The sequence below is a fragment of the Electrona antarctica genome (genome assembly GCF_951216825.1).
Source record: "Electrona antarctica genome assembly, chromosome: 12".
In the NCBI taxonomy this organism is placed as follows: domain Eukaryota; kingdom Metazoa; phylum Chordata; class Actinopteri; order Myctophiformes; family Myctophidae; genus Electrona; species Electrona antarctica.
Genome location: NC_136793.1, coordinates 44,701,979 through 44,716,349, shown reverse-complemented (window position 1 = coordinate 44,716,349; position 14,371 = coordinate 44,701,979). Strand labels below are relative to the sequence as shown.

The 14,371-nt window shown below is 41.0% G+C and overlaps 1 protein-coding gene across 2 annotated transcripts; it reads right to left on the bottom strand.

Moving 5' to 3' along the window:
- Nucleotides 1-408: 408 nt before the first annotated feature.
- Nucleotides 409-14,343, bottom strand: LOC306934072 (dynamin-1-like protein). Of its 2 annotated transcripts, XM_079516533.1 has the most exons (18): nt 14,188-14,343; nt 13,486-13,619; nt 12,575-12,716; nt 8,105-8,143; nt 7,805-7,851; nt 7,642-7,713; nt 7,450-7,536; nt 7,139-7,301; nt 6,813-6,933; nt 5,342-5,680; nt 4,834-4,954; nt 4,582-4,737; nt 4,381-4,470; nt 4,051-4,152; nt 3,719-3,838; nt 3,515-3,624; nt 3,236-3,395; nt 409-3,108 (listed from the first exon to the last, which is right to left on the bottom strand). In XM_079516533.1, the coding sequence occupies exons 2-18, from the start codon at nt 13,585-13,587 to the stop codon at nt 3,052-3,054; spliced, it is 2,028 nt and encodes a 675-aa protein (XP_079372659.1). In that variant the 5' UTR covers nt 13,588-13,619; nt 14,188-14,343; the 3' UTR covers nt 409-3,051. The 2 variants fall into 2 exon arrangements, with proteins under 2 accessions (XP_079372659.1, XP_079372660.1); XM_079516534.1 differs by lacking the exon at nt 8,105-8,143.
- Nucleotides 14,344-14,371: the final 28 nt, after the last annotated feature.

The window sequence follows — 14,371 nt, the reverse complement described above, 5'->3', positions numbered from 1 at the left end:
TGCATCCCCTCAGTACATGCAAACACAGTAATTACCAATCTATCATCCAAATGGGCACATCAGAGATCAATCTGGCATCTACAGTACATTTCCTATGGTTCTAAAGCTCAGTGGCACTGACAGGCAGTGACCAAGGCAAATAAATAAAATGGGGTTGGAGGCTGTGGTGCCAGTGTCACTGCAAGTCAATCTGTCTCGGCACTCTGCAGCACACTTTGTCTTCATCCCGTTGGGGCGTCTGTGACAGTCTCATCTGACTAACAGACTATTTCAGCCCCTTGGGATCAATATGGGGAAATAGAGTGAGTCGAGTCGCTGTGTAGCTGGATCATGAATGATTCAATAGATCTTATCATAGTGAGCAATTGCTGTAGTTAGTGTATAGCGTATAAAGAAACACACAAAGAGTCCTTAGTTCAAGTTTAATGAGTAGCCTACCTCTCACACCGACAGACCTCATTCAGTAAACATGTCACACACATTGGCAGGCAAGAACTTCCAGGCAGTTTGACAGATATAACAACTTAACAAGTACATTTAAATAATACAAAATGTAACCAACAAAAACACTTTCATTCATACGCACATGATGCAAACCGTGAGGCCATGCCTATGTTCCCTTAGTCCCACTTCAGCTTATGGTTAGACATGGGATGGGATTTAGGGGTAAGGGAAGGGGTTTTGATTGAATACTTTACAAGCTAGGCTAAAAGGACAACACAAAAACCCATGGGGGCTTGTTTCCATTGTGGTCTTATGTAATCAATTCATCATCAAGACATAATTATGAAGTGTATGTTTTGACAAAACATAGGGGCTGAGGGAACGTAGATACGCTCCCCATACTGTACACATACAAACACATGCAGAACTCTCAGAAGGATAGACTACACTCTTTACTCTCTCCCTGATCACATAGAAGCCAGAATGACTGTGGATGGTCCCATTAAGGCATGTCTTCCTTGATTTGGAAATGTTCTGATTTTCTTTTACACTTTTGGCTACGAGAACAATTTCACAATTATGAACACCTACGGCACGTGGGAAAGGTTTTGGAATGAATATATATAATATATATATATATATATATATATATATATATATATATATATATATAGCTTCTCACTTGCACATCCAGGTGGGGGAGGTGCTGGTAGGCAAGGTATAAATGCAGTCCCTTCCTTTTTCCCTGGGGAAGTTCTCTTTGGCCTGCATATATATATATATATATATATATATATATATATATATATCTCTCTCTCTTTCTCTAGCTCGGAGATTAATGGTCACAGCCTATTGAAGTTATGAGAAAGTTGTACAAAGTTCACATTGCGATTAAAATCAGCTACAGCATAAGTGGAAATGGAACCAACTGCATGCAGTAGTAGCTGGGTGATGAGGTGGGGGTTTTGAGGGGAGGTATTCTGTCTCTGCCTAAGGTGCAGTACAGCTTTAATTGGGGTTAGTTCAGAGGTGAAAACCAGTGAGCAGTTTGTTCAAGGATAGCTACACAACGTGTTGAGTTCACAACCAGTACTATGTGGATATGCACTCTATTTGTAACTAAGCCAGTCTGTCGGAGTGTTGTAGTAACCTCTTGTTGCTGAGGCAGGCATATTATTTATATATCTATATACAGTATATACATAGCTATCCAAATACACATGAAAGAGCCTCCTGAGAAACACAGCTCACTTTTGTAGTGAGCTGTGTTGTGCGGTAAACTTTTGGTTACCTCTCTTGTGTCTACACACTAGATGAGTATACAGTATATACCCATGGAATGATTGCATAAACGAAAAACCTGACATACAGCTCTAGAAATGGAAAGACATTCATTCCATAGTACTGACCCTGTGTTGGCTGCAGCCGTCTGTGTCTTCATTCAGTGTTATAATATTGCAGTCAATTGGATTTTCACTAGCTTTTTCTTGCCATGCAGACACACTTTTATGCAAACTGATGTAAAAGTCTACACAACTACCTGAAAACAGCCACTCTAAAATAATTTCAGCACTGGATTGCATTAACTCATTGATATCTGAGGTAAATCCTACAGATGCAAACTTAGTCAAGTGGAACATAAAACTACTACTCTCCACACACGCACACACTTTTTCCCCCCAGTTATCCAGCAAACAATCGTAAAGCCTAACAAACATTGTGTCAAACAAAGGTACACACTCAGCTAGGACTGTTTTAAACAAAGTATGTAAAATACTCTATCTAATATGTTGTTGGTTTAGCATACGAGTTATTTTGAGAGTAACAAGAATACACAGAAATATGATAAACTATGACCTCTTCTCAAAATAGCATTTTGACACAAGTCTACCAGTTGTCTGGAAGAAGGTCATTAGATTGTGCCCTGTACCGAGTGCTGCTCTTGCTCTTGAACTACAAATTGTAGTATAATCACAATCGCGTGACCGCCGTCTGCAGACCCCCACGCCTACATGGACATGGCAAGTATATATTCTGGCATTAACATTTCAACGGTATTACATCTTCAGAGTCTTTAAGGCTGATGAACACGAAATATCATCGAATGAGGAGTACTGGAGCACACAGACAGTTGAAGCCTTTATGATGCAGGTGCAGATTAAGATTTTGATGATATTATATTTCATCTGAGTCAAGACTATGATGAAGAGATGTAATATCATTGAACCGCTTGTCAGCACCTGCAATAAAAAGGCTTTAACTGCAGTACTCTTCCTCCTTACTGCTACTTGTTCTGCTCCTGAGACACACTGTGTCCTGTCTGTTATGGCTGAGGCAGATAATCTTTGTTAATATTTCAGCAAAGTCAATGCTGAAAATGCCCTGTCCTGTGCATGAGTGTTGCTGGTCTCCATTGCTGTACCGTTTTCAAGCAGTGAGACATTACACAATCAGTGGCCCTGGTACGGGCAACAACTGTCAGGAATGCACATGTGTTATGGTCACTAGTCTGCAGGCGTACTGCCCCCACCCCTCAATGCACACACATTCTAGACTTACACACTCTCAAAGACATCCTATGACAGGAGAATGGTTACTTTTCTCTGGCTACCACAGATGGGTCTCCCTGATCTCAGAGATTATGTTGTTGGCTTTTTGTAATGCCTGTGAAAGAAGAGAGAATGGAGGGAGGGGAAGAGATAAGTGCTGGTTATTAAGAGGGCATCTAAAGGAGCATCTCCTGATGCAGTAAGCCTACTCAGGAAATAAAAGCAGCTGCCATCATTATTACCTCGAGCATCTGGGCGACTTCAGTGCGCTGTTGTGCTGTGTCCTGTGACTCAATAAGCAGATCCTGCAGCAGAGGCTGCTTGTAGAGCTGACCCACCAGCTCACTCTGCAGGCGTTCCTTCACAAAGTTCACCAGGAAGTGCATCACTGTCTTGGGTACACTGTAGAGGTAAGGAACAACAATGGCCATTGTTAAGACATTGAGACGCATAGCACAGAGTTACAGTAGCTACAGTAACTGGCAAATGGTTAGACAATTTGTAGACTTGTTTCAGCTGACCTGTCCTGGATGCTTTGGCGGACGATGAGGAAGTAGCTCTTGATGAGGCGCTGGATGACCTCACAGTCCCTCTGCTCCCTGGTGCTCAGCCTGCGAGATATGGGCACTGCCTTGCAAAGAGGGTGTAAGAAGGCCAATGTCAGGGGTGTGCGATGATTTCACTACTACTAAGTGCTTAAATTCACTGTTAATCCCACTACTCACTGTGTCTAGAAGGTTAATGGCATGGCCTTTGCTGGGACTGCCAAAACCCGCAGCAGCTGGAGATTTCTCCTCTGCAGTCTTTTCATTCTTCCAGCGTTTACCTCCATCAAGACACTCTGCCTGACGGGGAGGAGAAAAGAGGAAGTCGGAAAGTCAAAGCAATTTAGCTTGAGTCTGGAAATGAAATAATATATTTCAAAGGGATCACGAACACTTGGTTGTATGAACATTATAGATGGGAACGGAAGCACTGCGGAATGAGATGTGCTTTGTTTAACATATGGGCATGCATGATAAATCAGAGTTACCTGTTGGAAGAAAGCAATAACTACCTGTTGTTGACTGTTGACAGATGCAGAGACCTGCGCTGCGTCAGAAAAGTCTGGATGCTTTGTATTGATGTAAGCAAGCTCTATTGCAACTAAATTGTGAACCTGGGGACAAGTGTTGAATAAAACACATTTTAACTCTGTGTCCAAAAGACACATCAACACCTGAACTACAAAAACAAGACATTAGCTTGAGGACCAAACGTAAAGGGCCATTTTGATGATTTGATTTTAACCCCACTAACGGTAGAGATCTAAGGACTAGACCTAAGGCTAAAAATCATTCATCAATTAATGACTTAATACATCTTATCATCATCTGTTTTTAATCACCATTTCATTGGTAACTGGCAGGCGCTTCCTCAGTAATCCAGTCACCACCTCAACAATAGAGTCGTGAAGCTTTGGGAAACGCAGGAGCTCCTGGTAAAACACAAGCATATATACAGTAAATATACAGCATATATGTATGTCTGTTATTAGTAATGAAATGAATCAATAATATTGATGTTGATGCTTCTACAGTACACAAACCTGCGTGCTGTAAGAAGAGCAGTGTTGGATGATTCGCTGAAGCTCCTCGTGCACCAACTCCACACAGCGCAGACTGGGCTCCTCCAGCCGTTTGATCTGCCTTTTCACCAACAGCTCAAATGACACCTCTGGCACAAATAGGGCTGGGCGCGGACCCTGTGGAGCAATAATGCACCAGCTGTACCCCACACACTGGCAAATGTGTTATTTTTATGCAAACATATTATAGAAAGAATGAGAGCTAGCACTTACTGTGGCATTACGGATGGCAGTCAAGACGTCGAGATCGCTTAAGCCACCCAGGGGGTCGATGGACTCCAGTGTGCGGCCAAAGGTCTCATGGAATATGTAGCATATCCGGGCCCCCCCACAGCTGTGGAAGGACAAGATTCAGCCGAGGGTTTAACACAGATGTTTTGGGGTGAAATGCTGCGTGTCAACAATGTCAATAAAGCTGAAATGACATGCAGTCAAACCAAAAAGAGCTAATATTTGCACTCAATATATTTACATGAATTAATTGGCCATGGATGGTATCCATGGAAATGAGTCTGCCGCGGCACTAAATGCCACAACATAATGATTACATTTATAATTATGATGCAAACACAAAAAAGAACAAAACAAAAAAGGGGATATGCCTAGTCTTGTCAACTCTCCTTCCTTATATGTTGAAAAAGTAAATACACTGTATATAGATTTGAACTGAAGATTGAATAATGACTGCACACAGCATTGAAAGGTACTGTAGCTGACTCACAGCTCTGAGGTCTGGATGTATCTGGCTGTTCCCTCTATGGTGTGGCAGTAATCACTGGCAAACTTAGTGACAATGTGAAGCAGGGTAGCGCTGTGGTCCTCGACAGGCTGCCCATAGCCATTCAGCTGGGCCTGGTACTGAGAAGTCAGCATGGTCACACGGGTCTTCAGCTCTGGCAGGCAGTCACGAATGTGGTGCATGAGCAGCCTGCTGAGCGTTTTGGCCATATAGCGTGAACCGCAGCGGGAGGCCAGAGAGGGATAGTGACGCTGCAGAAAAGCTTGCTCATCCCTTGACGAGTCCTCCAGGCTCTTCTGGGTGTTGATGTCATGCTGACTCCTGGTGAGATTACCAGGAGAGGGAAACAGAGAAGCATGAAAAAGAGAGCAACTGAGATAAGGCAGTCCACCTAGGAGCACAGCAGGTGTAATTGGGGTATAATTATTGAGATAGCTCCAGCATGGCACAGAATTCTAATATGCACATGCACCTTTAGGGCCAGTTAAGAGATGCTGTTTTTCTGAAAGTATGGTACGTTGTGTAGGAGGAAACAGATGAGATGTTGACCCTCCTCCCCCTCATGCACACAGTTTTCCACTGTGCTACTATAGTGTTTGAATTGATGCGTCAATTGAATTAGATGTCAAGCTCTTAGAACTACTTTGAAAATAGTGTGAAAGTTGTGTGGTTTTCAGCAATTTCACCTTACTGAAAGAAATGAATAAACTGATCGAGTGTATGATAATTGCCCTGAGCACCACTGCAAAAAACAGAACACATTCAATTTGTCTGAAAAGCATGCCAAAACACAAACTGTGGCTGGGGTCACTCAATGTGAAAATAACAGGTGTGGGAAAAAATAAAAAAATAAAAGAAATACAAGAACAGTAGGCAAAAATAAGCACAAATAAATAGACAAGCAAGCAAACAAATCCGCCAGGCTGAGACAATGTTTTCGCCCATTTCCGTCCAACCATGTGTGTGTGTGTGTGTGCGAAACTGTGCATGCACATTCCCTGGAGGCTTTCTTTCACATGGGACTGTTCTAGCACCACCAGGAGGCCGATTTTAGAAAAAAAGAGTGACCCATTTTGTTAGCTTGGCTCTAGCCCCTAAATCAACCCAGGGACTGTATATGCTGGCGATTCAGGTGGTCTGGTCTGGTGAGTGACGCCGTCAAATTTTGTCCAAACATCGCACCAATCGGTACACGTTACACATTATCTCTATATTCATGTGAACAAGACGGGTGTGTCAGATTTTTCATATTCCATCCTGATTGGCTAAGATTGGCTTCCAAAGGTAGCTGGAGTAGGGTAGGCAACCCGGCCTGGCGGAGACCTGTACACGTTTCTAGTTTATTCTGCAGCCGTAACGACAAATGACAGCAACCAGTAAAACATGCTCATTATAACTGCAGAATGAACCAAACCAAGCTCTACTCTTTCCAGCTCTTACATTCAAAACAAACCTGTTAACTACACCGATAATCCCAAGTCTAACGGGGATGACCCGACCCAGAAGAACCTCTAGAGCGTCCGTTCCGGCATCCATCAGGTCCAGCTTACTGACCACCAGCAGTGTCCTGCGGCCTGAGAAAGACACAGACACAGTATGTGATCATCTCCAGAACTGGACAAACACATTTGATTGTTCTGATAAACAAGAATATCGATGTCATGCCAGACAAACAACACCAGCTTGGAGGCATTTGTAGGCTGAAGGGTGGCTCTTAGCAGTGATGGGGGAGTAGATGAAAGAGGAAGGTGGGCCAATATACTGTGCATAATGGCTTACCATCTGGGTCAACCTCACGAGCCATTTTGAGTGCGTCAGAAGTGGCCAAGTCAGAGTTGGCAGGGGACACGGCGAGAATGAGAGAATTGGGATTAGAGATGAAGGACAAGATCATCTCTTGTACTTGATTTTCAATATCTTCTGGCTGGTCCCCAACTGGAACCTACAGTGACAAAGATTCACATTAGCATTACAAACTTGCATTCATGTAAATAATTGGTTGTGTAAACGATGAGTGAGATTCTTTGACAATGCCATCTCATTTAGCAATTTTACATTCAATTTTAACACAATTAGCAACATTGGCTCACCTTAGTGATCCCAGGTAAATCAACAAGTGTTAGATTCAGGACTTTGGGTGAGAAAATCTTCAAATAAATAGGCTCTGGACTGATTCCCTGGAAGGTATAAAAAAAAAGGGCAAAGATATGAATCTTAGAATATAACTTGACAGGAACTGAGAAAAACAAGCTGGCCAGGTAGCATTAACAATTAACACTGACCTTGTTGTCACCTGAACAGCGCTCAGTCTCTGCTTCAATTTCCTTACGGATTTCCAGAAAGTCTGTGAAGATCTTTCAAACAGAAAAATGCATGAATGACTCATGAACTAAGAGCTTCACACAAGACAGAGTTAATGAATGTCATTGAAATTGACAAATCTACCTGGTTCTTGCAGTGCAGGAATGTACCCCATTCATCAGCCTTTATGCCTGCGGAAATGGAATAATAAGTATGAATGATTTTTGTGAAGAGATATATGAAAATGACAAACATTATGGGTTAGGTTTAGGGGGATAAAGAAAGTAAAATGAAAAAGAACATTCTTTGAATAATTTAAGACAGATAATCTCGTCAGTGAATTTAAACACGACGACATTGGCGACATTGCACAATGTCATCATATTATATCAACTGAGGTAATTAGACAAAGTAAAAGCAGATTATCTACTTGTAAACAGAGACCTGGGTAGCTGTGTTGGGTGTTTTGCGTTACCCCACTTCCTGAAAAGTGGAAGAGGAAGACAGAATGTTAGAATAGAAAGGTAAAGTATCCTGGCAGAGTGCAGTAGCATCCAGTTCAAGCAGTAAGATGACATGCATGAGTAACCAGGGTGACTGCATGTTTCAGTAAGTTAAATTTAAGTCATTTAAAGACTATTTTAATACCAGTGGCTAGAATTAGACATATACGTAATACCCACCAATTTCACCAGTGACAATAAATGAAAAACCTTGCCACCAGGTGGATTTCAAACTAGGGATTCAGGGTATCAAGAATAATATTTCTAAGAGCTCAGAGACTACATTTAAGACTCTAAATTGAACTCTATAGAAGCCTTCGATGCCTGGAAATTATTAAATGATTCAGGACATGCAGGCACCCTGATTTTGAGAAACCATGCTGAAGTGTCATGCATTAACTCAAGCAAAGCAAAGCCAGTTCAAATTGTATCATTAGCATTCATACATTAACAGGTGGGGCAGATTGGGTTAAGACACAGCATTAAGAGTGCAAAATAAACAGTGGCATTTGGCATTTGAAAATAAATAAGTATGCATCAACGGAGTGAAGCAAGTACATAAGCTTACATATCTACCGTATTCAGTCATGCATTTAAAGCTCTTTAATAATGCAGCGAGAGAGAGAGGTGGTTTGTCTCTTCTAAATTGTAAACACTATAGTGGGCCTATACGCTCTTAGACCCTTATTAACCTGGCTTCAGAATGAGTCACCAGTGTCATGACGGGCTCTGAAACAAAGGCTAGTGCATTCGTATTCCCTCAAAGATCTTCTATATTCTAATTTGCCCTTTACTCGGTACAGTTCCAACTTCAGTCCCTTTGTTTCATAATTGCTTGCCACCCATGTATGGAGAGTGGCAGAGAAACAAACTACTGTATGTGGCTGTCCCTTTTCATGGAACCCATAATGTCCAATTTTTAATAAAGAAAAATGATTGGTGGCGAGTAAGTTAGACCCTTGGCGGTCTAGTGGTGCAAGGTCTTATATAGCCTGATCAGCTGTGGTCTGACGTAATGTCAGTGACCATAGTAACCATGCTCATTTTTTTGGGTCCCACGTACAGGTACACACACGTACAGGTACACACATACATAGACACATACAGACAAAGCTGGTTGTTGGAGTGGTTTGCACCACTCAAAAAAGGTCAGGAGTCCTGACCTTTTTTATAAGCAAACCACCAAGGGTCTAACTCTAAGGAGCACTGATGATACAGTTAGTAGTGTCACCCACTACCACGTGGCTCCGAGGGAGTCTATCTATGAGAAAGTCTGTTTGTGTGTCTGTGTCTCCAGAGCCAATATCCCAAACGGCTGGACCGATCAGTGCAAAGATTTTTTTCACATTTTTCACATTTTATATTTTAAAAGTAACTTAAAAATGTATTTTATAATGGAAGTCAACAGGGGCTGTGGAGTCATAAATAACCAATACTGTACATCATAGATGACATCATAGGGAGGCCACATCAAGTCTGAGATTCACATTGGAGCCACTGTTCCCATGTGGACAACTTTAAAACAGGCTTAGTGTAGATTCTGGAAAATATAAGAGGTAAAGGTATATCTTTTTTGTTTACATGAGTGTATAGTGTATGTATGGAGTGGAGGGAAGGGAATTGTGAGTACACTTAATGAATTAATATGCTTCCATGGTTATCCATTGGTTATTGTACATACAATTATTGAGAAATAATAGATGAGAGAGAGACACCTGGAGGACACTAAGGCATATGCAGCTTTCTTTTTCATTGATTTTAGCCCAGCTCTTAATGCTTTAGACTCATGTTACAAACTGCAACAGAGGATGGAAATTAAAGCAAAACACCCCAAAATTACATTATGAAATTCTCAGATGTCATTGGCTGCGATTCTGAGCAATAAAAGAACGTAAACTGAGAAATCTAAACCAAGGATTTTGCTGTGTAGAATAGATCAACATGATACATCACTTTACCAATTTGAAATTGAACAGTGCATGGATTGGTGTGATGCTCACCACCTTACTGTGTGAATGTGAAGAAAACTGCAGAGATGATATTCAATCTAAAGTCAACTGGTGATTGATAGTCCAGCAATAATTCACAATGTACACATAAATCTGGTCCCTTCATATTGGTGTCCACACTGACAGCTCACACATATTGCATGCATACAATAACATGAGTCACGAGGAATCCACTGGGAACTGAATTCCATCTTACCATTTATATTATATATTGTGATGTCGTGACTTGTGAAGCATGACAACAGTAACAACAGTGTGTGAAGCACGACCAAAAGCTTCACTATTCTCTTGTGCAAAAGTTAACAAAAAGCAGGTGCACTTTGCTGGCGAAACAAAAAATACGAAACGAAAGAGTGCATTGCCTACAGCAACCACACTAATTAATGGATCCATCCATCCATCCTCCAGGTAGCTCAGATGGGAGAGCTCTCACCTTTAAATCACAGGGTTCTGAGTTTGATCATGGGCATCACCAATTCAGCGTATGAGTAGTAGCACAGCTTGGGTAACTACAGTAAGCCATTGGGAGCTGATGTGGTGTTCCACCTCATCAAACCATCTCTCAGGGGTCTAGCCTCTAGCACATTGTTGCTCGGCTGATACAGACAATAAGCCACTCCAACTTACTTACTCCCTCAAGATATTAAATAGAAGCAAACAGTGATACTAATTTAGTCTGTTACCAGCTAATCTCTGGCACCATTGGCCCAGTTGCTATGAAACAGTGCACATTGGCATCTTGGATGCCAATTCCGAAACTCTGCCCTACATTTTCCAGAACGTTATAGCGCCACCACTTTTTTTGTATTACTCCTACATATTTTATCCATACATCACGCAAATCTGTACACAGTATCTCTATAGTCATGTGAGCAACACATATCTATCTGTCCGATTTTCCATATTCCAAAATGCCTCAAATTATGAACGCAACATGCGATTTACGTGAGCCTCATGGTGGCTATAAAAGGCTGATTCATATTTTTACCTAGAACACTGCACCGATCTGTGATTTGCACGCACACTCCCTAGAAGCCAAGGCAAAACCTTTGACTGGCATCAGGGGGCCGACTTTTGTAAAACACATTTTAAAATGACTCCTACAGATTTTATCCAAAAAGCATGCAAATCGGTACGCAGTATCTATATAGTCATGTGATCAAGACGGATCTCTCCCATATTTCATATTCCATCCTAATTGGAAAACATTGCCTTCACATTGGCCTATTATGTAATAGTCGCAACAATCTGGTTTAATTATCTCTTGTCTTATTATACAACATTATTGTATTTGTATTTCTTTTTCATTATTATCTATTCAAGCTCTCTGTATCTGTTAATCTTTTGCCCCATTCCACCCTTTATTTTATTTACAGTTAAGATCGTAAAGGTTCTATGGCAAAATCATCTTGCACCACATCCTCTTCATAAACTGTTGCACAATACTAGAGGCACAAGTGGCCTGGTTTCCAGACTTTACTGGTAAATGTTGACAGGGGTGGCCCAAGTGGGGCACCAACCTATGCAGGGGTGGAATGAAGAATTAAGGGCACGCCACGTGCACACAGACCTAGATACACACACACATTTGTGAATTATGACCAATTCATCATCTTCAATTGTATAGTGTTACAGTTCTAGTTTTGTCTGATAATTTTGCTGTTTCATCACTTCCAATTTCACCTGTATGATTTCTCACTCATGAATCAAAATTGATATGCCGGCCTGAATTTGTATTTTTTGTTTACTAAAGAGGAGAGACAGGGAGTTACTGAACAAACACCATACTAGCAATGATTACTATCAAAATATAGAGCTATTTAACACTTTAACAGCCTTTTCAAAAGACTAATTAACATAAACTAACCTAAACTAGCATACCACTTTAAATATAATTAAACTAAAACAGGAATTGATATCATTACGCCACAACAAAATGAGCTCTGGCAGATGGCTGCTTCAAACCTCTCTGAGATGATGTTACGGTTCGGCACTTGCCTGCTATGCTCATTCTAAATGATCTGTCCAACCTGGGCTTGACACTGACCAAAACATAAGTGCTATTATCTGGGCTTATAGCAGTGGAAAAATGTATTGCTACTACGCACTGGAAGCCACCCACTCCCACTTCTTTCGGGTGTGGTGGATGCTAACATCTAGATACTGTGTGAGTGTGTGTACATGGTGTGCAGTCAACGACAGAGATGTAATTCTGTCTCTGTGAAACTTAAAAGCCTTTTAGATTGATCAAGGTTAGTAGCTTAGACCTCAGGGGGAATGGGTGGCCAAGGACTATTATGATTTTCTTTCTTGCTGTTTTTTTCCCCTTTTATATATATATATATATATATATATATATATATATTGACTAAACATTTTGATAACAATAACAAATAGTATACCATTTTCCATTTGCTTTCGGTCCTGCAGAGGGGGCACATTGACCAGCTGCAACACAAGCGGTCGTCTTGTGACTATGCCTGATCCCCTTGGCAAGAAATCCCGTCCTGCAAGGCTCTCCAACACTGAGCTTTTCCCACTGCTCTGTTAATAGACAGATATACAGAGAACACATTTCAGAACAAGATTTGACATGTTTGAAATTAAGCACACTCATGTGAATAACTGATGTAATGTCCACAACTGTAAACAAAACATTACATATTTGAAAACACAAATAATATGCCGTATACTGGCCCCCGTAAAAAAGAAAGTCTGAGTTCCCCCCCCCCCTTTCCCCATATTGTAGGCTACATGTTTTTTTCCCTTTTCTACTTTCTTTATATGATGATTTCCTGTTTTTTCATAGAAATGTATATTTGTATTTGTATATTTAAATGTTCTGATGAATTGAAAATGGTGGACCCCAAGTCTTAGTGCTTTGTCATGGTTTCGTCCACAAAGTAGCAGTTTTTGTATTGACCAGTGCTTTATTATACATACTGTGAAATAGTTTTCAATCAAAATCAATCAATCAATACTCTCTCTGTGTGTGTGTGTGTGTGTGTGTGTGTGTGTGTGTGTGTGTGTGTGTGTGTGTGTGTGTGTGTGTGTGTGTGTGTGAGAGAGAGTGAGAGTGAGAGATTCATCCTGAAGAGAGTAAGAGATCACTCCCATTTGGATAGAAATTAGGCCTATACATAATTTTCTGGATAACTTGGTATTTATTTTCATTGAGGAAGCCTTGTTCCAATAAAGAAGTACTTTTTACCTATTTAAACTTGAAAATGGGTCAGAAATGACCCCAACACAATGAAAGGGTTAAATATCTAAAATACACACGTTGCATTATATTTAATTCTGTCAGACTGACCTGTGATCCAACCACAACTATTTGGGGGAGCTGAATGACTTCTGCCCCCACGGTAAGGACAACCTCCTGAAGACGATTGATGATGGGAATTAGAGTCTCCATTCTTCTAGTAAAACGTTGTGCAGACTTGACAACTTTAGCATGAAAGAGGGAGAGAGCGAGTTCTCAGACAAACACGAGAAGAATGAAATAATAAACTATTTGCAACGGGGTGCAGCATGTGCATCGCAAATAGTATTGTATGGAACATAACACAAATGAGGAAAAATAGGAAGTTCTGGTAATGAATAATTCTAACCCACTGATCTGTTGAAATAATTGGATTTAAATGTCTTGACTGTGGTTCATGCCCTGGGAAGACGGAGCACGAGTAATCTAATACGAATATGTAGTGGTCCTGATGAGAGATAGTGTGTAGCCAGTCGTTACACCATGTCAAGACAGGAGTCGAAACATATTGCATCCTGCAACTTTACAAGCTCTGGGATTGTAGCACAAACCAAACATCACATAATGTGATGTTTGGTTTGTGGATTGTACTGATCCTTATAATCTCCTTGCAGATGTATAAAGTCTACAGAGGATGCAACAATTAAATCGCAGCAGAGGAAACGATTTCTTAAAATTGAGAGTGAACGATGCTAACGAGTAGCTAACACTAGCTTAGCTCTAGGGTGGCCAACAGTCGCCGTTCGCCCTTACCGGTATAACATTTAGATTTTCTTTACACCCAACAGGTCCGTCACTTCATGCTTTTACTAAATCAAGCCGGTTCCAAGCCTTTCATATGCTGCCCGATTAATTTGTCAAAATTCAGCAACAAGGAATAACATCACCAATATTGTTTACGGCGTCATTGAGAAGTAGGTGGGGCTCACATTTTCTA